At 34.2% G+C, this 24,078-nt stretch overlaps 1 protein-coding gene across 1 annotated transcript in view; it reads left to right on the plus strand.

The window, feature by feature from the left end:
• The first annotated feature begins 635 nt into the window (after window positions 1-635).
• LOC148949095 (cytoplasmic dynein 2 heavy chain 1-like) overlaps window positions 636-24,078 on the plus strand; it is a 161,140-nt gene continuing 137,697 nt past the window's right edge. The window contains exons 1-6 of the mRNA XM_089093804.1: window positions 636-691; window positions 4,452-4,658; window positions 11,375-11,615; window positions 15,587-15,736; window positions 17,442-17,644; window positions 21,575-21,678. Coding sequence (XP_088949930.1) covers window positions 636-691; window positions 4,452-4,658; window positions 11,375-11,615; window positions 15,587-15,736; window positions 17,442-17,644; window positions 21,575-21,678 — 961 coding nt within the window. The remainder of the gene's footprint in view (window positions 692-4,451; window positions 4,659-11,374; window positions 11,616-15,586; window positions 15,737-17,441; window positions 17,645-21,574; window positions 21,679-24,078) is intronic.

Here is a 24,078-nt window from a genome sequence, read left to right on the forward strand (position 1 = left end):
GCCAACCCTTGAAGGGAATCATTTGTTCGTCTACACTTTGCCTCTCCTCTGGCGGTATGCCTTTTAGATTTTCTCTGAGCTTGTCATACATTGGTCTGATTTTGTGCTTCTTATAATGACCAGTTTGATCATATGGCACTGCTAAGCTATCGTCATTGATATGAAAAAACTGCCGAATCATAAAAAATCTGTCACGGCTGATAGCCTCTGTGATTGGAATGTATCGGAAATTGCGCTCCCAGTACATTCTCATAGCTTGAAGCTTTACATTACTCATCAGCATCTGTATTCCAAAGAACTGGTTAATCTCATGCTTGGTCAGTTCTAGGGTAATCCTAGCGTTTGTTTTCCTCGTTGCGTGCAGATTGGTTTGGTCAATTAATCCAACAACGATGCTATCTGAGATGAAATTTTGGAATAAATCAATCCGTAAGTGAGTTTCTGTTGCTGTCGGGAGGAAAGCTTTCCATGTAATGTCACGGGGCTCAATCTTTTCTTGGCCACTTGTATTCTTTCAGCATCTTGGTTTTTCATTGATGCGGTGGGAACGGTTGCAGAAGAAATAGGTGACGAGCTTGTCGATTGGATGGGAGACGGTTGAGCTTCAGTAGGGGGAATGTAGTGGCTTCTTCAGCATGAAATTGGTCATCTACGCCCATAAAAATTTCGAAATAGTTCAACCTGCTGAGAGGTAAGCTGAACAGGCTGTAGGGTGGCATATGTGAAACTGGCACCAAGGGTTGGATTCCATAACGGATCAGACTCGTCGTCATCATCAGACATGATTTCCATCTCAGATTCGAGGTCTGGCAGCAGAACCATCTCTGCAGCTCGCTCTTGGGTTAGATTCCCTCTTACATGTTTGCTCCTCTCCTTGAAAATATTTTCTTCCTCTTTTCTTGGTTTGTAGTTTTCACTGGAAAAAGGGAGGCACATTGTCTCTGGAGTAGATACTTGTGATCGGACCAACGGTGGATGGATGCTTCTATTTGACTAAATTAGAACAATCAGAATGAAGTGCTTCACGAATAAAAAAAAGTAGATTAAAAGAAAGAATATAAAGGACACTTAACCAGTTTAAACAAAATTCTATGTGAGAAGCTTCTTTAAACACAGCCATCTCCAAACCTAATGTTAAAATCTTTTAACTAAAAAAAGAACCACAGAAATGGGGGGGGGGGGTGAAGATAAAACTAAATAAGATTCGTATAAATACAGGCTAAAAGTAAAGACTTTAAGGAACAAAATTAGATAATAAAAACTCAAAAAAATCACCTGCATCATTTTCATCATCGCTGTCAAAATCAGCTAATTTTCGCTTTTTAGGCATGGCAAAAAACTACTGTTCAGCTGACGACTTACGGATCCATCTAGGAGAATAAAAAGTATCGCAACACGGAGGGCCAAACCTCTTCTATCTGACGGTATTAAATTCGATGGTGGTATCTGAACTACAAAAGAAACTAGGCACGTGGAAGGAACGGTTACCATATGCTTACCTACGGAATGAAAGGGTTAACTTCTTATGGTTGAAATGATGCTAGGTTAACATTTTAGTGCTACCATCAACGATGCAACTACTGCTATAGCTTAAGGCTTATCGCTAGTGCCATTTAATTTTCCACTTCAACTGCTCCAGAGATTATGCTTTGGTCACCTGCTCTGACATCACCAAAAAAAAAAAAAAAAATACACTCTCAACTATGTTAAAGCCTTAAAGCTTGCTTCTGGGGGTATTTTGTTTGTTTGTTTTTATGTATATAGTAAAATAAATCCCAGTTATAAATTGAAAGCCTAAATTCTAAAGTTTATGGAATATAAGAGGGGCTAGCATCTCCCCTCTCAAATCCCACTCTAGATATTAAAATATCTCAGTTTTTCGACAGTTTTAAATACAACCATTTTTTAGTTGAGAAAAGATTTGTAATAACTCATTTTTCATTTGAAGTAGTCCTTCCAGTAAAGCAAATGCACAATTTTAACGTCAAATGCAGGGAGAAAGGGGGGAGGGGTGGTAAATTTTTCCCGTTTTTCAGTCCTCCCTCCTAGTCATCGGTTAAAAAAATATTTGATATTTAAAGTAGGGGAAGGGTGGTTACTTCTCCCTGATGGTAACGTCTTCTGTAGCTTTCTGCTTTCGCCTGAAAAAATTAATTTCTGCTATTTTGTTTTGTTTATTTTTCATGTAACCTTATTTTTCTCTCATAATTAAAAAAAAATTAGCATCAATTAGTGGAGCCAGTCCTTAATTGCAATTAAATTGCCATTTCTGCTTTATGGGAAAAAGAAGAGGTATTCAGTTTTTATTCAAATTTTAAAAAAGTACAGATGAAATATGGCCCAACAAAAATACATATGAAAATAATCAACTCTGCGAATTTCAACAATAGAAGGATGGCCATAGTAACATAGTTACATAGAACGATGGCCACAGTTACAACATAGTTAAGCTTAATCATTTAATAATCCACGCTTAATCAATCTCGAAAAAGCTAGGAGGTATATTGTTGTATTTTGAAGGACCACAGAGCTGAAAACCAGTAGATCAGAAACAGTCTTCACATCAAACAGTTCTTCTAATAAAACCAATCTAAACAGTATCTTGAGCCAAGAATATTGATTCCGGTAGTATATGAAAGATAATAAATAAATAAAATGCAAGACGGTGTTTTTCTGTATACGAGCCACTTAAAAGCTGCAAATATGATTTTAAATCTGTACTAATTAAAAAATATTTTATTTTTAACCAATGCTTTGATTTTGTCAATACATAGTGTCTTTGAATTTAATTTTTCCTGCCTCTTTCTTTTTTACAACAGCCACGGATACGTAATTGATATGCTGTTACCAATTTTGAAACAAATTGTTTTTTTGGTTCTTGAAGAGAATAGAGTTGAGGTAGAACATTAACGTAAATTTTTACCATTTTTCTTCCATCCATATTGTTTACTTTTTTCCCGGGGCAACAGTTGTAGCAAGTAATGATCCCAGCGTTACCCCTTGGCTATGGATTCACTGTCATCTAACATATCTAATTTCTTGATTTCCTTAGGCCTAATGGTTGAAATTAGTCGTTGGCATCCCCAACTTAAGATACCTTAAAATTATTTGAGTGGCAAAACTAATCAGCTTCTAACCCAACTTTCGATCAAAAGCCACCCTACATGAGTACCCAAGGACCATTCATAGTTTTACCAGATATTTTCATCCTTTGTTTACAAGTTCTTTTTGTCAATTTCTGAAATATGGTCGTCATTTATCCACAGCACAGTAATTCTAGTTGTAGAACAAAGTAGTCACAATTGTACCCAGAATGTATTTGTGCTTGAAAAGGGATTATTTATTATATATTATCGAAGAAATGCCTTTTAACCAGCTTCAAAATTTACAGGGTCAGTCGACACCTTTGCATACCCAGCCAACGGTACTCTAACAAGTAGTTAAAAAAAAAAAAACCTTTCGAATTTTAAAATGTAACAGCTAATTTTCCAGCCGTTCCACTTTACAACATCTATAATAAGAGCTCCAAAATAAAATGTTCAAAATAAAACTTGACAATTTATCATCATTCGTCGAACAGAGAAAGAGAAACAGATCAGAGAAAGGGAAAAGAACGAGGGAAAAAGGAATTGCACACAGCACAATAATAATATCAATGGAGATGAAGACACTAGGTACAGTAATATAAACACTTCAAAGGAAGAATGGAAGAAATAGAGCTGCTAGGTCAATATTTGAGCCCAATCAGGGCTTACCTTGAATAACCAGGAATTATAAACAGATACTTAATTGTCTACAGAAGTATTAAGATCAGCAATATTACAATTTACAAAAAGATACAAATTACGAATCCATGTTGGGAAGAATGAAATACATTTTTGGAAATGGAAGAGAACAGAAAAAAATTCAACTCCCTCCGAATTGGTAAATATTTTCCAGGGATTAATACATAGAATAGGTCAAGCAATAAGACAACAATAAACGAAAAAACCATATGAGGGAAGATAGTTGACCTCATGTAAGGATTGCTCTTGTCCTAAATGTAATTTAGGAGTCACAGATTTGGCCAAATTCTTGTACAGTAGCAGCAAATCCTGCTAGTCTTGCTGACTAGTGAAAAACGAAATAGTTATACATGTTTGTAAATTTGTTAGGAGGTATGGAAAATAGGATAGTCCGTAGTTAAAGGGATATGTTTTTGGGGGCAGGGGGGAGGTTGGGTTGTTTGGGGAGAAGATTAACAATTACGTTATTTAATTCGTGATGTATATTGTTGAATATTGTACTGTATGACCTTATTTGGCTTATAATAAACATATTATTGTCATTATTCTAAAAACAGTGACTTTGAAAGAGATTGGCAATCAAAACATGGTTTATTTGCTACAAAAGATCCATGGAAATCGAAACTTGAAAGTTTTATAATCATATGTGATAAAATTTCCTTTCAGATATGGTGAAGAATACCCAAAGCTGTATAAACGTCTTGATAGTCTTTTTGACGACCTTGAGAAATTCCGAGGTCATTATGAATCATGGCTTGATTCAATCACGTTGAATCTTGAAGATATTTACCCTGATAATCAAGAAGCTGATGAATGGGAAATGTATTTCCAAATTGGGAAAGGGAAAGCACAAGAGCTTTCACGCACAAAAATGTAAGTTACCCCTTTTTGATGACTTTGCTGTGCAAGTACGGGTTTTTTAAGTTCTTTTCACCTGTAACCATATTTTGCCGTCTAGACCCTCTAGACTAGTGTAAAACGTAAAGAATACTTGTCTAGAATCTGGGTACACACGCGAGAAGTGAAAATTCGTTAATGCTAATGAATTAAAACAAAATAGGATGAAAATATATTAGTTTAGAAACAAATTTGTGGTATATATCTGCACATAAGGGGGGGGGGCTAAATCATAGCATATATTAAATGCGTAACCTAACATAAACTAACTGAGCTACCTTTTAGTCCCCCTAAACCCTAAAAAACTAAGGTTTAAGTCTTCGTCACAGAGTGAGCAATATCTTACTATGCAGTGGAAACCTGTTTATCAATGGCGGCTTTGAGATTTCGACGCGGGGTTTCTTTTGTGTGTACCCATATTCTAGACAAGTACCAGGTAAAGTCGTATAAGGTAAACGATAATTTTTGTGATTTCCGCCAAGTATATAATTTACTCTGTTTAAATCTCAACAAGGGCCTGAAAATTAGCACACCGAAGACTTGAAACAAAAAAAAAAATAATATACAAACAGAAGTACTAAAACTAAATTCTTTAAAACTTGAGCCTCTAGAGTATTCTGAGAGAGCGTGTTTAGTTTGAGACTAGGGGCTATAAGAATAATTTAAAATAAAAAAGAAAGAAACACGCGTTTTGAATTACAGCAAAATTGCTGAGACATTACATAATGGAATAAAAACGAACAATACAAAAAAGAAACGAAAATGTTAAAAATTGTGTGAAGCGGAAAATTTTTTTTTTGGGGGGGGGGGGGTAGGGGATTTCTCTTTAGTACTTAGCCTTACTCCCAGAAAAATAGAATCCAAACATGACAGTTTATTTTATCATTTTAGATTTCCAGAGAACCTATCTCATTGAAATATTTATGCTTCATAATGTATGCTTTCAGGGGTGGTTGTATGGAACCAATAGTTGTTTAAAATAGGTAAATATTCATTCAAACGAAACTATCAGTTACGGAAGCCTTAGATATAAGAAGGGGGTTGAGTGATAAACTACACACTTGTCCCAGTTAAAAAGCTTTGCCGTTAGATTGTTTATTTAAAAGTTATTTGATACCAAGCATGCAATCTGATTTACAACCATGAATAACCCCTAGACTCCCTGATAACAAACTTTGACAGCCTCTGTGCATGATTTGTAAAAAAAAAAAAAAAAAATTAACTCTGTTTTTGGAACGTAAAGAAAGTGGTCCAGCTTTCCAAAACAGAATCAAATCTGAGTTAAATGTGTAACTACCACTACTCTTAGTCTACTACTAACAACTTCTTGCAGCACCAAGACACCTGGGGCCAGCACAACTGCAGATGCTCTATGTATTCAAATAGGAAATGCTCCAACGATTTTCCTTCTCAGCCTATTCAATACATTCCACTTTACCCCCTCCATAGAAGTTCCGGTTTTCTTCAATCTGTCCTTACGACCCCTTTTCACCCCCCCCCCTTCCCGAACGAAAAGCTTTTCGTTTGGCTCTAGACGGAGGACCAATGGGAATGATCCACGGTAAGAGGTCACCCCTCATAGGACAAGAGATTCTAGTTCCGTTGGCACGCCATTGAATTGACACAGGCAATCAAAAACTTTCTTTTTAACAGTTTTACACCGTGTTACCGAAAAAACTAAGAAGCAGGTATTGCTTTAATTATTGTAACACCGTTCATAGGTCACAAACAGAATCTAACAGTAGTCACCTACCATATAACGTTTTATACACACCACATTACAAAAATCAGGTGGAAGTACTCTACAAATTGTTACCTAAGATAATTGTAGTTATTATCTCGTCTGCTATATTGGTAACTAAACGTCAAAGTGAGAATCAGCACGTCTTACCGTCCTGATGGTCATGGGAGTCAAAACCTTGACAAAGTTATCAAGAATAGGATACTGTTAGTCAACTTTGCTGTAAATACTGACCACGTAGTGATTGGTAGAAAGTAAAAGTAATGCTAACAAAAAGTAAGAGTGGACAGAAAAGCAAATGTCACTTAAAACCATGCCTTGTTGGTAGCAGAACTATATTTCAAATTGAAAGCCACATACATATCTCATACCGAATTATAACTTGGAGATAACACGTAAAAATTCTCCAGTACAAAAATTCTTCAAATATTCATTTTGCTGTTAATAAACAGGTTTTAGACGATTTAGATCATTGTGAAACTATAGAGACAACCTGATTCACTCAGCCTAAGGCCAGATAGGAACAGAAGAAATTCAGTAAAAAAATGAACAAAACCTAAAATCAAATAGCTATTCGATCCAATTTAAACTATTATTTGAATTCGTCTGAAGCTAGAACTCCGTCTTTTTAAATTGTAATTATAACACTAAAACAGTCTTAAGTGTCTTCTTGAACAGAGATCAAGACCGGCTACTTAAAAAGACCACAAGATAAAGAGACTTTCTAGATATGAAAGCAGCTATGAAAGAAGAATTGGTTAAGTGAAGGGATTTTGAAGCCTTCTATAAGATCCCTGAATCATGAATTATTTTATCAAGAAACACTTTAATCTTAATAAACCTGAAAATGGTGGTAACTGACAAAAATTGCTTAAGGGCCCTTGCAAGCTATTATTCCATAGTGCTGCCTAAAGCTTTTATCACTAGTTTAATTCATCCGGATCCGCATCCGGACTTCTTTCTTTCTGTTAAAAACACTTGCTAGTAATGCCGTTTCCATTCGTCTAAGAGGTATTATTCATCTACTGTATCTTGACTTACAAAAGCCTTCAATGGTGAAGTGTCCTAGTAGTTGATACGGGTTGAACCTGAAACTAGAAATAATGTAACACAATTAGTGTAATTTATTTTGAACTTTTGGATTTGGGTAACATAAGTTCAGAATCTCTGCCCAACAACTTGCATATCAATTTTGTTGACGAAATTTCCCTGCAGGAGGTGGACAGGACTAGCTTATAAGATCTAATCAACATAATCAGGTAGAAAGAGAATCGTTTGAAACTGAAGATCAAGTTGGAAATAAACAAAGAATGCCTAGGATCAACTCGCTAGTGTGCATAAAATGTAATAATAAACCAATGCAGAAGGCGGCAAAGTTTAGGTAGCTAAGAGGCACAATCCAACTAATAGGATCAAGCAAGAGGGGCTACAGTCTAGGATTTAATTTTTCAGTTGAGCTTTTAATCTAATGAAGACAGTCTTGTGGTCAAAACTGTTCTATTAGAAGCAAAAATAAAGGTGTTTTAAGGCTACCCTCTTTCGAGGACCAGAGTCTGAGTCAGATTGTTGCCTTGAGCAGATTTTGGGTAACGTGCGTTACTAAACACTCCCTCTTGACGTATTGATCCGTGTTTATAAAATTAGTCGCCCAAAGCTCTTAAAAATACAAACAATGAATTGGTAGCACTCTTAACGGAAGCAATGAAGTTAATATTGGTACTCACAATTCAGTAGTAATTTGATTTTAATGTTAAATTTGATAAAGATAATCCTGAAAGAGAAGATAATCCTCAATTCTGTGGTATTGAATAAAGTTTCTCCGATGGTTTCCGTTGGAATTGATTGGTGTGGTTTGTGTGTGCCGCAGTTATCCAAGGAGGGTGTTTCTGCCAGCCAAAAGTGTTCACTGAAAAAAATATTATGGTAAATCTTAGAACTACTGAATATTTCTAATAGAATGTACTTGAATAATTAGTTAAGGCCAGAGTCCGAAAGTATTAAAATACTTAATCTAAATTACCTGGTAAGGCAAATTTGCCAATTATGTGGGGGTAATGGGGGTACTTCTATCGCAAATTTGACTTGATAAGTCAAAAATATTTCAAATAGGATACAAGAAAGTAAATTAAATGTTTCCAAAGGGAGCCAAGAAACTTGGAATAACCGCAAATGATTAGATACAAACATATTGGTTCAACTCGAAACAAGGTATTTACCAATTATTTCTCTTAGCAAGAACAAATGCCCCTTGGAACTTAGTTCAAATTAAACACTTCAACAAGGAAGATGTCATTAACTGAATTTCGCTAGTTTGTGGATGGGATTTTAGATTTTCAACTTACCCCAAGCTCAACTAATAACACTTCTTGCTTCCTAAATTTTCTGTATAAACAGAACGATTAGCCTAGCTGTATAAACAGCAGACAAAGAAATGGGTAGGTAAAACGATGAAGTTGGGGAAAGGCAGACCTCCGCTTAGGTTTCAAACTCCCACTTATAGACACCAGAGAATGAACCTAAGATAAAGAAATCTAGTATTTAGGGAATTTCAATTATATGTGTGGGATTTATTATAAAACCTGAGCTTTAAGTTCCAAAAAAACTCTAAATTGAAAGGGCAAGAATTCAGTTAGCTTTCTGTTCCTTGTTGCAAAGTACTTGCCACGTTAGCAACTGGTTATTCAAGTTAATTTTCGCTGCTGCACAATTAACATTAATTAAAAGTTTTGGGAAAGGACTCACTGGGGTTCTTAAAAAAGCGAAAAATCTTAAGATTAATCAATTTTCAGGTTGAGTTATCTTTCAATAATACTATAGATTTGACTGACTCTGTTTTAACTAAGGACAGGGAGAAGAGAAAGCTATAAGACCCTTAACCAAATCAAAGTAAAATCTAAGAAGGACCTTAAGCAATTTAAAGGATAATCAGAGCTTCCTGCTGTGGTCAGAATATAGCTTAATAAAATGTCTAAATCAAAGGAATTAGGTTGGAGTAAATCTTATACCGCAAAGATGCAAGTCCTCAAACGGGGAGATACGGCTTTAACTAAAGTTAGGGCCAAAACATAAAATTGAATTCAAAAGGTTTTAATTGACAACTCAGCTCAAAACACAAAATAAACATATATCGGTTTGAAAAAGTGACGAAAAGGTTCTATAATATTATTTTAACTTTACATTTAAGGAAATTGAGACAAGATAGGTGGTTGCCACAGATAGTTAAAAAAAGGTTACTTACCAAATAGTTTCTCTCCTTCCTAATTTGATCTCGACACAAGACAACCCCTATTTCTCCCAGGTCAGTCTATTATATTAGTTTTAGTGCTTAATTTTGATTTGCTTAGTGACTTTTTTGTTCTTTTCCTTCTCTAAACTTTGTTCAATCCCTAGCCTTTAACTAAACTAGCAGTACCTCTATATCTCAGAGCGTGTTCGAAAAACACGTTTTGACACAATTGTGCTTATTTGTCTAATTTTGTCTAGTAAGACTGCACTAAGTTAGGTCCTGTTTTTTATCGGAGTTTCAAATCTTAATATCTGAAACAAAGAAATTTAACTTCAATTTATTGCTCAATAATTCATTACGACCGATATAAAAGCGAAAGTATTTCAAGTTAAAGTAATTTCAAATAGCCGGTTTGATTTTGATTCATTGGCCCAAGAGGACTTCAACCTTTACTGAAACTGAGTCACTAAATATAAGTAAATTTATTAAGCATAATAATAAAGCATTCTTGCAGCCTACCCCACTCAAATTCATAACATAATTTTTGTTTTCAAAAGGGTAAAAGAAAAAAAAACACAAATTTACTAAGATTCAATGTAATTCAATTTCTTCTTGTGTTACCGCTATATGGAACCCCTGAGACTTTTGTTGTCTATTGTCAATCCATCGTTTGTCTTTTGAATATTAGTCCTACTAGAGAGAGTCTTATTATGGAAAAAAGAGCAAAAATATTAAATGTCCATGTCCAATATATTGTTACGTGTTTCCTTTTGGTTTCTTACAAGAAAACTTGTATTTTCCTCACTTCATCTAGGCCAATGCTTGAACCAGAGCTATTCTGAAAATGATTAGAGTCATTACTTATTCCTGATAGGGAAATATTTCTCTTTAGACCTTTGATTATAATATTTGAAGGCACAATCTCCTTTGTAATGTGTCCACCACATTTTTCATTAGCCCTTAGCATGTCTGTGATTAGTGAACACCCTTTTGGCTTTTGAACAAGCGAACTTCGTTTTATGTAGGCAACTTTATTTTCTTTTATTTTTCTACTTTCTACTTTATTTTCTTGCAATGCTAAGCTCGAGTTTCCTGTCTGCCCTTCTTTATAGCTGTAAATATGGTAATTTAAACTAATGGCATGGAAGTAACCTTTGATTTTAAGAAGAACTGACTTTGCAAGGTATTAAATGTTAAGCTGTTGACATGACAATTAGCTCAATAGGATTCCAGTCCTTAGTAACAGAGTTTGTACTCCACCGAGACAGAATTTTTTGTCATGTCTCATGCCTCTGGTTAAAAATAGACTACCTAAGATGGTGTTGGAGTCGCAGACAGTAGCAACTCGATAACAAAAAAAAACTGAAAAATACACTTTAACACACACACCAAGAGGACCAATGTCAAAATTTGAGGTCTATTTAGCCCTTAATATTTTCTACAAATACAAGTTGATTTCCTAAGTTTTTACTGAGATATTAAAGAAATAGATAAAGAAAAAATTATTTTTCAACCAACAAAGAGGCATTAAAATTGTGGAAATATGTCCGATCTGGCAACACTGTTGGCAACGAGTTTTGATTTTAGGGATGCTCCTTATACTAAAAAAGGGGGAAAAAATTTGATTTTGGATAGTAAAAGGTTCTATTTTTGACTTAAATACTCCATAAGGTAGGGTTTCTTTTTTTCTACTTTTGTTATGTACTAATATCTAATCTGTTACAGGGTGGATCGGAAAATTGGCTACATAACTATAAGTCTGACCTCTTTTGTAAGACAAGCCCATAGAAACACTAAGAATTACTGGGATGGACTTGTAAATCTGCTTAGGAATTCTGTCACTAAAGACTTAGTAAATATTGATGCATTCATTATTTCTTCTAATAAAAGTCTGAATTTGGCTCTTAATCTTGGAATTCAAGAAATCTCAACAACTTACGCGAAGTTACTGACAGATTCTGAAAAGGTAAGTTTCTGTTATGTTACAAGAGTCTGAATATTATTTAGACCAGCGTTGCCAACGCTCTGAGATAAATTGTACCAGTTTTCCTACAAAAGTTGTACCCCAAAAGATTTATTTGTACCATCTGAAGGATTCTGAACAGTAGGTTAAAAATTTGCCACTAGCATCGCTTTGCGACGCTAGCCTGTTGTTACGCTTAATTGATTTCACTGAAAACTGAAAAAAAGTTCTTGGGCAAGAGCAGGAAAAATAAACACAAGCCAGTAGCAACCTCATAGCTTCACTTATGAAGAATACTTTTATAGACTTTCTCACCTTAACAAAATAGCAGTCCCAAACCGCTAAAAGCACTTTAGAAGAATGTTTCAGTAAAATGTTCTGAAAGCGTTCTCGAAGCTGATTTTTGGGGTTAATCCTTTTATTCGAAATTTTGGGGATTAAGGCGAATAATAGATAAAGTAAGAAAACCAATAACGTAGTGTCAACAACTTTTCCAACTATAGGATGAAAAATGAGCTCCAGAAGCTACAAACAAAACATATCAGCAATCACGCCATGAAAGTGGCTAACAGCACAGATTCCTCTAGGTCCATGGAGTAGGCTACCCACCTGCGAGTTAGGCGGTGAAAATATACTTCACTGGTCATCCTACATAAGTTCTTGGTCAATTCTACTAATCAGAACTAAATTAATTTAACAGAAGCGTTTCGACTGTATTGCACAAGAAATCAGGTTAAACCATACAAAGGTAATAAAACCTTAATATTAAGGAAAAAGGGGAACATTTGTGCTAGTTTATCATTATTTCTGCTGTTTCTTCTTGTAGCCAAGCTTTTTTTACATCCTTTTACACACTTTTTCACTTTGGATGTAGAACCATTTTCAAGGGTGGTTTTGAATTCTTTGAGACGATCCGTTTTGCTCTGAGAAGCCCGTTCAAGGTGGCGAAACCGAGACGATTTTTAATGCTTGTTTTGTTCAGATTGACAACTGAGAAAGTTCACTCAGCAGCAGCAGAAACGGGAGGGACAAAAAACAGTTTTAAAGTGAAACGCCCAAGCAGAAGAAAACATTTCAATCCATTAACATCTTTTTTCCTGTAAACCTGATTCAAAAACACGACTGGATCCGAGTCTATCGAAGTACCAAGCTCAGAGAAAAAGGGTAATCGCTTAGCGGTGTCAGGTTTGGCTGGTTTTATTCTATTCCCATAGCCTAGCGTGGATGAAGCCAATCAAAGTTCCTTACCAATGGAATACCTGGAGTTGAAAAAACTCCTTCTCACTTCATTGCAGAGCATGATCAAAAATTTCCAACACTCTGTCTTTAAACTCAACTGCAGCAGATAAAGATACCTTTTCTTTGGCAAAAATCGCTTCCACTTTGCCCCCGAATTCCACGTCCTTGACTTCGACGTAGTAGTTGGTGTCATGTGGATTTTTGAGGTGGGGATAACTTTCTTTGTTATAAATTGGCAAAAAAAGTGAGATGCTATTGTCTTGTACACTTCAGAAAACGATTACAGACAAGATGAATCTGGGTTTCTTCTGCCTGAAATTACATGTTTAGGGATTCGATAAACTTCAAAATATACACCAAAAAGGGAAAGTAAGTCTTGAAAACCGCTGACAGCAGATTTTTTACTATGGCAGTGGCCTTCCCCGGCTTGTTGGCCTCTTTAAGACTTTCCGCACAGAAGAATAAAGTCAAGTAATACCACTGCTCCAAATATCAAGCTACAACGGCTTGTCTAGACAATCATAGAGTTGCTATATGTGTCATAATTCGATGTTCTTCCAATTCCATTTTCTTCTTCTTCCAATTCCAATCCATTAACATCTTTTTTCCTGTAAACCTGATTCAAAAACACGACTGGATCCGAGTCTATCGAAGTACCAAGCTCAGAGAAAAAGGGTAATCGCTTAGCGGTGTCAGGTTTGGCTGGTTTTATTCTATTCCCATAGCCTAGCGTGGATGAAGCCAATCAAAGTTCCTTACCAATGGAATACCTGGAGTTGAAAAAACTCTTTCTCACTTCATTGCAGAGCACGATCAAAAATTTCCAACACTCTCTCTTTAAACTCAACTGCAGCAGATAAAGATACCTTTTCTTTGGCAAAAATCGCTTCCACTTTGCCCCCGAATTCCACGTCCTTGACTTCGACGTAGTAGTTGGTGTCATGTGGATTTTTGAGGTGGGGATAACTTTCTTTGTTATAAATTGGCAAAAAAAGTGAGATGCTATTGTCTTGTACACTTCAGAAAACGATTACAGACAAGATGAATCTGGGTTTCTTCTGCCTGAAATTACATGTTTAGGGATTCGATATACTTCAAAATATACACCAGAAAGGCAAAGTAAGCCTTGAAAACCGCTGACAGCAGATTTTTTAGTATGGCAGTGGCTTTCCCCGGCTTGTTGGCCTCTTTAAGACTTTCCGCACGGAAGAATAAAGTCAAGCAATCCCACTGCTCCAAATATCAAGCTACAACGGCTTGTCTAGACAATCATAGAGTTGCTATATGTGTCATAATTCGATGTTCTTCCAATTCCATTTAATTTTGCAATTCTAAAATCTCACTTAACCGTTTTGGGCTGTGACAAATACAGCCGTATACATCCTGACAAAATTCTTCAATTTCTTTTGACCATTGATTGCCGGCAGCACTAGCACATATGTGAATGGAATGGCACGAAAAACCAAGCACAAATAAACTTGAGCAGTCTTGTAACAACTTTGCCTAAACACAACTTTGCTCCCCCATCATAACCGACGCATTGTCTGCAGTAAATCCTATTAGGTTTGTCTTTGTAGCTCCAATTTCTTGAAAAAGTAGTTTTTAATTATGACCCTGTAAATATCTTTGGCTGTACATTGCTGAAATTCTATAAGTCTCAACACGGAGTCTCTTGCAGGAAAACTGTCTTCTTGACCAACACCACTTAGATCAAGATGGCGAACAACTATAACCAGGCTCTTTTTGTTGCTCAAGTCTGTGCTTTCATCAACTAATATTGAGAATTTCTGCATCTTGATGATTTCGCATGGATCTTCAAAATCAAATTTGCCAATAACGTCGTTCACGAGATGTGAACGACGTTAAAATTTGGATTGTAACAAAAAATTTTCAAATGCACCGCATTGTACCAGGACTTCTAAATTGTATCAAAAACGGTACAATTGCACCTCGTTGGCAACGCTGACTTGGACCCAGTTTTGAATTAATTCAAAGTGCATTGGTAAGCAGATGGTGGTGACTCAAATAACTTAAAAATCAATTGATTAAACAGTTTGTCGTAAATTTAGTAAGTTTGTTTTGAATTTGTTAATATTATTATTATTTGTTTTTAGAGGAGGGCCACAAGGTTTCGATCCTGGAAAACCAGCCAGAAAAGTTTTGAGGTGTGTTAAGAAATAGATGTCATATGATTGCAATATTTTCCTATCACCAATTTTTTAAAAGTGCTAATTAATTTTTTAAGTCGTTATTCTAGGAGAAAAGACGAAAAAACATAAATTTTGCCTACACTGATTTTTCCTGAATTTTTTCATGTCGTAGATAATTTTTTACCGGTTCGAATAATATTAAAATCCAAACTATTGCAATTTGTTAGAGGTAACCCATAAAATTTATTTAAATTGACTGTACTAAAGGGGAAAATTTTCGTGGGGATTGAAATTTCTAGGGGGATTTTAAGGCGGAAATCTGGTAGGAAGAGGATTTCTAAAATGATTTGGAAGACGATCCAAAATTAATTGAAAAACAAGCAAGTTATTTCAAATCAAAGTAACGAACAGAAATTATTCCGTATATGAAGGGAGCTGCCCCTTCCTCAGCCCTCACTCTTTACTCTAAAGCTTGACTTTTTGTCACAATTCTTTAAGAAAGACTGTATCTTGGCAAATGTGTTACCATATACTTTGGCACCATGTTTTTAACCATTCTACTCGATACTAATGATATTCTTTCAGGTGCAAGTGAATTTGCTGGAAATTGGAAGGCGTGTTGAAGTTCTAAGAAAATGGGCTGGTACAAGTGTTGATGATTATGAGGTAACAGCGCTTAGCTTCGAGAATTTCAAGGCATCTCTAGATACTTATGAGTTGACTGTTGCCAAACAAGTGAGTTTGAAGAATTTTTGACAGAATCAATGACATTCTACCATTTAAAGATGCTCATACATTATGACAGTGATGGAATTTAGTGAAGCTAAGACAAAATTTTGTTGTATAGAACAAACAAATAATGAATAATTTATCAAAATAAGTAACAGCCCATAATATCTCATTATGGACTGCAAGGGACAAGAATTTATTATTGTGGGTAATGCAACAATTTCTCAGAGGATAGCAACATAATAATGGCCAGTAAAAACTGTTAAAATCTTTAAAGTATCTTTGGCAAACTCTTGTTTTTAGCAAGTACTTAATACAAAGAATGTCAAATATGTATTCAGTTTATTCATGACATTATATATGGAAAAACCAGGAGGAAATGTAAATCCTTCTATGGAAGAATTTATAAATGTCACATTATAAATTATAATGTTACATTATAAAAACGCTCGCGTTTTTATCCATTTATGACATTGTATCCAAAGGAAAAAATAGGAGGAAATCCAAATCCCTGTCCCGAAATTTGATCCGTCTAAACAAAATAACTTTGATAAAAGTATTTTAGTAGAACTTAATTATTATGCAGTAAGCTATATACCAAAAATTTACTAAGAAACGAAAAAACTAAAAACAGTATTGCGTGCCATATTTTTTTTATAAGAAAAGTAACTAAAAAACATCTCTAAGCTCCTGCTTTGCTAATTAACCCCCTATTTTAAGCCCATTCCTACCTCCTTCTTGGCTTTCTGAACTTGTCCTTTAAACAAAGTATGTTATATTTTGGACAAATATAATTTATGTTAATTTTTTTTACCTTACAAATATAATCCAATATGATTTTTGTTATATTTTTTATAAATATACTTTGACAAATATATGTCCTTTCAACAAAGTTTGCTATCTTTCCTTTCTTGGGTGGAAACGCGGCTCTTTGGTGGAGTCTCATCGTTTTCCGAATCCATTTACAACTTCACTGATAAGAATAGGGTTGCACACAGCGTTGGTTTTAAGTGGAATGAGTAGCTAAGGAGTTAAATACCCTGGTATAATGTAACATTGAAATACTAGTATCTAATATTCCAATGGATTGCTTTACAATTGACAACAGAGATCAAGAAAGCATTTAAAGGATAATTAAAAAGAGTGCTTAAGAAAAGACTGACAGTTCGAAAATCAGCCACATTGTTTGGTTTTACTTTTTGTATTAGTACTGAGCTTCCTTCTTACAAAAAAAGTGTAAAATTTATTTTGTGTTGTTTGAGTGGATGAATATAGAAATTGAGAGCGTCTTAGCATAAAGAATTTGTATTTTGGCTATGGAGACTTGAGTATGTGCTTGCATACTTGTTTAAGTGGTTGACTCTTCTCGACTGTGTTTTTGAATTGACGCACTTAAACTAACTTGTAGAAAAATAATAATTAATTGTTATTAAAAAGTGGTGCGGTTCTTTCATACTTTTCATTTGATTCTAGTTCATTTTTAAAGGATCTGTTTGTCACTATATACAATTAAGTGTTTGATCAGGTGCATTGATATAAAAACACCTTAAACAATGTACCAAGTTAGATTATCTTTTTAGTGGCTGTTACATAGGGCAGCGACAGTAAAATATAAAGTGCTTGCATCAGATTTACTGATATCCATTCAGATAACGTCACAGCTGATTTTTTTTCAAGTTATATTTTTTTACTTTTTCTTTTATATTTTCAGACGGAGCGCAACCGCCTGAAGCTTGAAAGTCAGATTCAGAACCTTGAATCCAGATTAGTGTCTTTTGAAATGAAGTGGAAAGACTTAAGACCGTCTGAAGATTTCAGCAGCAGTTTTATTCAGAAGATAAAAAATGGTCTCGAAAGAATAAGCAGCTGGGAGACTGAATACGAAAATTTGGCTAGTGAAATTGAGAAAATAGGGTGAGTGTTACTTAATCATACCTGTTTCGTCTGAAACTGGAGTGGATTGCAAGTAAATGTTTACCTATTTAATATTTACCGATCTTAACTGAAAGTTAAGTAGTATTTTGTCAGGATTTTTATTGACTTAAATCAACTTTTAATGTATTTGATTTTGAGTAAACCTGTCTTCCACACTTCAGCTAGCCTTAATGCCTCAGCTACACTAGTGGTACTAGCCATTAAAACGAGGATTTTTAAGTATTCTGTGTTGTTTGTTGATATTAGCTCAAAGACTTTAGAAAAATTAAGAAATGTTTAGAGGTTAAAAGAGACCAGAGTACGATAATAGGTTTTAAAGTCAATATTAACAAGACTGAGCCTCTTAAAAAATGAATAAATGTGGATTAAGAAGTAGTGCTTACTTACTTACTTAAACTAAAGTCTTTCCACGCCAGCTGGCGCATAAAGTGACAACGGTGCCTCTCCACGACGACCTCTCTTGTGCTTTTGACCAAAGTTCTTCGAGTGACGATTTCAGCAGCGCAGCATCCTTCTCAAAGCATTTGCCTAGTACTGACTTCTGTGGCCCACGTCTTTTTATCCGTGCAAAAGTATAGAGAAAACTTTACTATTAAAGACCCAGAGCTTGAGCTTCAAGGAGCATGCGGCATTCCTTCGTGCATTTCTTAGCATGTTGAAGGCACTTCCTGTGCATTCAATGCGTGTGGTAATTTCCTGCTCTAGACCTCCATCACAGTTAATGAGACTACCAAGTTTCTTGAACTCTTCCACCTCCTCTAGTACATCGGATCCGCCTTTGAGCGGTGGGGCAGGTAGGGTATAGACGTTGTTTTGTATTACTTTTATATCTTGGGGAATATTGCAGATAAGGATAACGGATGCTGCATTGCTATGAAAAGTAGAATAGAAAAGGTGCTGGGTGATTTATAGAATTTGGAGTCATAATAATAATTTAATTGGTGCCCGTCATACAAAAACAAAGAAAAAAAGGAGTGGTATAAAATAAGTCTTTAAGCAGACATTTGGACATTGGAAACCACAGTAAGGGCAGTGGCAAAACACGGTTTTGAGGACTGGTGACTTCGAAATGTTGAAGTGGATATACTATACGTTTCAAGAAGAATTGTCTAAGGACAGATTTAGGTACTGGTATGGAAATAAGCTGCTCGAAAATGGTGGTTCAACCCCACTTTTACTAAGCCACGCTTTACAGATGAAGGATTATAGATTACAACATAAATTGTATCTTTTGATCTTCAATCGGGTGCCAACAAAAAACATGATTTCCCCGAATGGGGTGGGAAAATTCACAAGGAAGAATTTGAAGAAAATTAGTACTTTGTTAGAGTCATTAAAGGGTAAAGTTTTTGACAGACAAAGGGGAGCATACGTGTTTCTTAGCCTTAGATGACTTGATGCTGTAATAAGTCATTACGAGTAGAAGTAGCAAAATTGTGCTACAGAATCCGAAAATTGAAATGAGGAGAAATTGACTAAAATGCTAATCATCAATAGTAATTTCCATAGTATCAAATACTATAAGAACAATACCAGTAAAATATGTAACGTTAAAATAACAATATCAACAATAACAATATGAAGAATATCAATATCAGCAGTAATATCAACTACCAATACTAATTCTTACGATAAGTTCTAACAATAAACCTCAAACCTCAACACTAAATTTTATCAATCCTAGAATAGATCAAAAACTGTGGAATAATAGTTTAAAAAAAAACAAATCTTCCATACTTTTTCACATGCTGACCAATGGTCTGCGTAGTATTGGCACCGATCTACTGATTCACTGCTTTTGGTCGGGAGTACAATGCGTGTTGGGGGCAAACTATCCGACTCTTCCCAAGTTTTCCCCCAGATTCCTATAAGTACTCATTTTAGCTGGGTCGAATCTGGATGATCTTACAGAGTCACACTGTTGAAACCCATTTCAGACCAAATTACACAGGGAATCGAATCCCTGTCCTCAGAGAAAAAGGATTTCAAGTCTATCACGACTTTTTTTTTTTAATACTTTAGAGGGAGAGACTATCTTTTGTACAAAGCAACTTAAACTTTGATCTTGCTTCTGCATAGCAGAGTTCCATTGTCGCTGAACTTCAGTAACCAATAGCTTAAAAACAATTTGAAAATCTTTTTGCATTATCTATGATAATTACAAAGCTTTATACTCTATCTTATTGTACAAAAAAATTGCTTGTCGCTAACAGTCTACAAACCTGAAACGTTCCTTTCACCTTTTGCTTTTCTGCAAAAATTTAAGGATTGAACATGATATACTATATGTGATAGACTAATGTGTTGCTCAAATTATATATTTTTTAAACAAGAGTATAAAACTTAATTTGAAAATATGAGCTTTTAAACCAAAGTTCAGGCTTCTAAACCTAACTTTATGAAGTAATCTGTCTAGTTGGTTGAAACAACATTTTGAATTAACAAATCAACAAATGAAGCTGCTGTATGAATTTATTTCTGCTTGATTGAGATTTTAACATAGCTCTTTACTTTTTTTCCCTTTAAAAATATAAAAAAATTAATTTGTGTTCGTTATTCACTTGCTATGGTTTTATTATCAGTTATTCGATTAACGTTTTCAAAAGCTAATTCAATGATAAAAAAGAGAAAAGAGAAGCTTTTAAAACCACATTTTTTTCACAAAAGATGTTTTGCCACTTGTGCTAAATTTTAACTTCATTTTTCAGGAACAGCAAAAATTTAATGATTTTATTTTATGTAATTCTTTAAGAATAAACGCTTAGTGTAAGTAATCGCAAAGGGGAAACTTTATTTTCAAAAGGAAAAAAATTTATTAATTGGAATCAGCACTACCATACTATTGGTTTGTATGCAAAAAAGTTTTAAATTTAATTTACTACGATAAAACTTCCTTCTAGAGATGACGTATAGGAGGAGGCATGTATGTTTTTTTCTTATCCAAAACTTCAGTAAAGCTGGTGTAAAAAAAAAACGGAAAGTTGCTCTGGAATGGGTAAAAAACATTTTATTAAGTTATTTCCCCATCCTATGAGAAAAATTCTGACTCTTGGTCTCCCCGGAAAAAAAAATATCATAAAATTTGTGATTTGAGGGTGATCTTTGCTTTTTCTAAATATCAATTATTTCACTCTTGTCAATTTACTTCAATTCGTTTGATTTACATAATTGACACAATTTTAATCAAGGATTCGTTTGTTTTGATAGACTATTACAGTTTTTGTTTAACTTTTGAAGATAAGTTTTTTCGAACATAAATTTTTTTTCAGGACCACTGAACTTTGCAAGGTAAAACGTTAAATTTTAAAAATTTCTAAAAGAGATGATGAACTTGTAAAGAAGATAATAATAATAATGAAAAATACTGCTTTAAGTAATTTTCAGTTCTAGGTTACGAACAATTAGAGCTATACTTAAATTTATTTCAATAGCATTATTTTACGTTGTAGTTTTTGCATTTATTTAAAAAGTTGAAAAATAATTCAACGTCCCGATTTACATGTATTGTTATCTTGCATAAGGCAAATACAAAGGAAAAAGAATGAAACAAATAGAAAAAGACCAGAAAAAGAAACTGAAACATTGGAACAATGGTGACGGAGTGATACAAAGAAATACCATCAATCGTTTCGTTTGGGAAATCGTTTCCTTTTTCAACAAGCCTGTTGTATAGTATACTTTCAAGATTGTTTTTTGCGATTTACTTTCTAATGTGTTGGCTTTCCAAATTTTTGGAAATTGGATAATGTATACCTGTAATAGATTCCGTATTATTATTACATGCGTATAAACTAGGGTGCTAATTTACATTTTTTTTTCGGGAACCCAGAATGTAATAAATTATAACCAAGTAGTTAATTTAAATTGAGTAAACTAACAAATATCGTCTAATTTTATCTTAATTATTAGGAGTCTGACTATAGAGAATTCGTTTCCTGCAACAATAACAAAGTGTGCACAGGAGTTTGAAGAGTATAAAGAAAAATGGAAAGTTTACAAAGAATTTTTGGATGGTAGGTTTTGAAGCATATTATTGTATTTTTGATATTCACAAATTTTTGTTCTAATTTAATGGTTATTTTATAACTAAATTCTTAAATTTTAAGAAACGTTTTTCTTTCTTTCTTTTTTTTCCTATCTGACTCTCACTAAATCCCTCTGAATGATGTTTTGAATTTAATATTATGTCTCATAAAATTCAGTTTTTTATTTATTTTGGTTTCGTATTTTATTTTAAAAACATTCTATATGATTGAAACTTTCTATTTAAATTTTCAAATTTCATGTTTAGTATCAGGTAACGTCAAGTAAAAGCAAACAGAAATAGTTAAGATATGCAATTAAACAATTTACAAAAATAGAAGACAGGTTATTTATGTTGAAATAAATGGTTTGCATTATACAAATTGCTATCCAACTAAAAAAAGTAACGTAAAACTTAAAAAGAAAAAGATGAGTTTTTTTACTCAACTGCCGTAAGGGAAAAAATATCAATGGAAAAACTTGGAATTTTTGTTTAAAAATATGCATTATGATCATTATAACTTATAATTCGGCTAACAGATATCGTATTTGTTAGAAGTGACGTCACCAAACTTGACACACTTTCCAAACTTTGCACCATTTAATAAGTTTTTGGAGTGGCTGCACCTTTTATAATTTTCACACTTCCCATCTGCCAAGCCTGACTTCCTTGTCTTAGCTGATTTCAAGCATTCATTTTTAATCTTAGGGAAAATACCACGAAGATGTGACAAAATAAAATTACGCATATTTTTTTCTTGCTTTTCAAGCGTATCCAATACAGTATAAATTGGAGCTGTAATGAATTAATATAATCTTGAAAAAACAATGTACAAAATAAATATATTACGCGTAAACCAGACAAGAAGTCTGTAGTTTTAAGGACTGTCCTTACAAGCTCCCCTTTGTTAGAAAAGTAGATGGACACTCAATCTGTTAATATGGGGCTCAGGGCTTAATCAAAAAAGCTTAATCAGCTTTCAAAAGGTTGAATGACAGGCTTTTTACCTGTCCCTGCAAAATGACCAAGCAACTGAAACTTCAATTTGACACCCTAAGCGCCATCAGTGACTGAGAAGGATCTTTGTAAGCTACCCACGATATGCTCTAATGGATGATCTTTAGCACAATTTTTTCTTCTAGATTTTCATAGCACAAATACACAGAATTCCTGGGCATGAAGATATTATAAATATGAATTTCCTTATGTAATAAATGTAACAAAAGAGTTTCTTAATCGTTTGTCTTTCATATTTTCCACTCCCCAGAGCTCTTTTTTGTTGTTTCAAAATGAAAATGTTGTTATTTTTTCAAAACATGCTTTTTCATTGTGTTACCTTCTAATCCTTTTATTAGATCTATTTATTATGGACTTAATCAATTTTCTACTAGGGTCTACTCTATATTATTAGAGAATAGAATGGGTAGGACCGGTAAGTATTCATGGTAGATCTATCTTTTTCTTTATTTTTGCTTATATTTATTGGCCATTTTTATGACGTTCATTTTAACTCTTAAGCAACTTTCAATATATTCCAGTGCTTTCCGCCTTTGAGCCTTGTTGTACAATCCCAAGCAAGGTATATGAATTAGTGTTCAACCCTCCTCCGTCAAAGAGAGTGAGATAAAGAAAACCGTTCAAATAAAGTTTGTTGTTTGTGTCATAGCAAAGACTTTCAGGGCGCAATACCAAGAAAAAACATCAAGAAAAACAAGTTTCAATAATTTTCACCCATTTGAGGCAAAGGAGAAATTAAACCCTTTATCCTAATCAGAGCATGGCTACTTTGCCAGGACCAATGTGCAGTTTTTTGTCGTAGTTGCAATAACAATTTACTTTCAAAACCAGAGATAGAATCAATCGGTAGCCTACCAAAAGCGCAACTTGCCAACGTCTGCTACTAACAAAAAGAAAAATAACAATAAATAAACGGAAGAGGGAGTTGGAAGGTGAAAGTTTAAACTGAAAAAATGCACGCATGAATAATTCACACACAATAAAAGTACATATTATGTATGTATGTATGTATTTCCAAAAAAAAAGCCATCGAGCCATAGGAAAAAAAAAACAAAAACAGAACATAAACATTACAAAACCAACAAAAAACACAAATAAATTAAAAAAACACGAATAAATTAAAAAGAAAAAACGTACTTATATAGGAATCTTCACAAAAATATTTATAGAGACATACATCTTTCACGATGTATCAGCCCTTCATCAACATACTTAGCCAAATTCCCTAACGTATTTTTAACTAGTGATCCTACAATCCCTTCCACCCACGTTCTATTTGCCAACACTAACGAAAAACACTCATTTCTCAGATCCGTCAATTCCTTACAATTCCCCAAAAAATGAAAAATATCCTCATCATCTTCCCCACACA

Source organism: Artemia sp. Qi Xiang Cuo, chromosome 8, assembly GCF_049724085.1.
Source record: "Artemia sp. Qi Xiang Cuo chromosome 8, ASM4972408v1, whole genome shotgun sequence".
NCBI classification, from domain to species: domain Eukaryota; kingdom Metazoa; phylum Arthropoda; class Branchiopoda; order Anostraca; family Artemiidae; genus Artemia; species Artemia sp. Qi Xiang Cuo.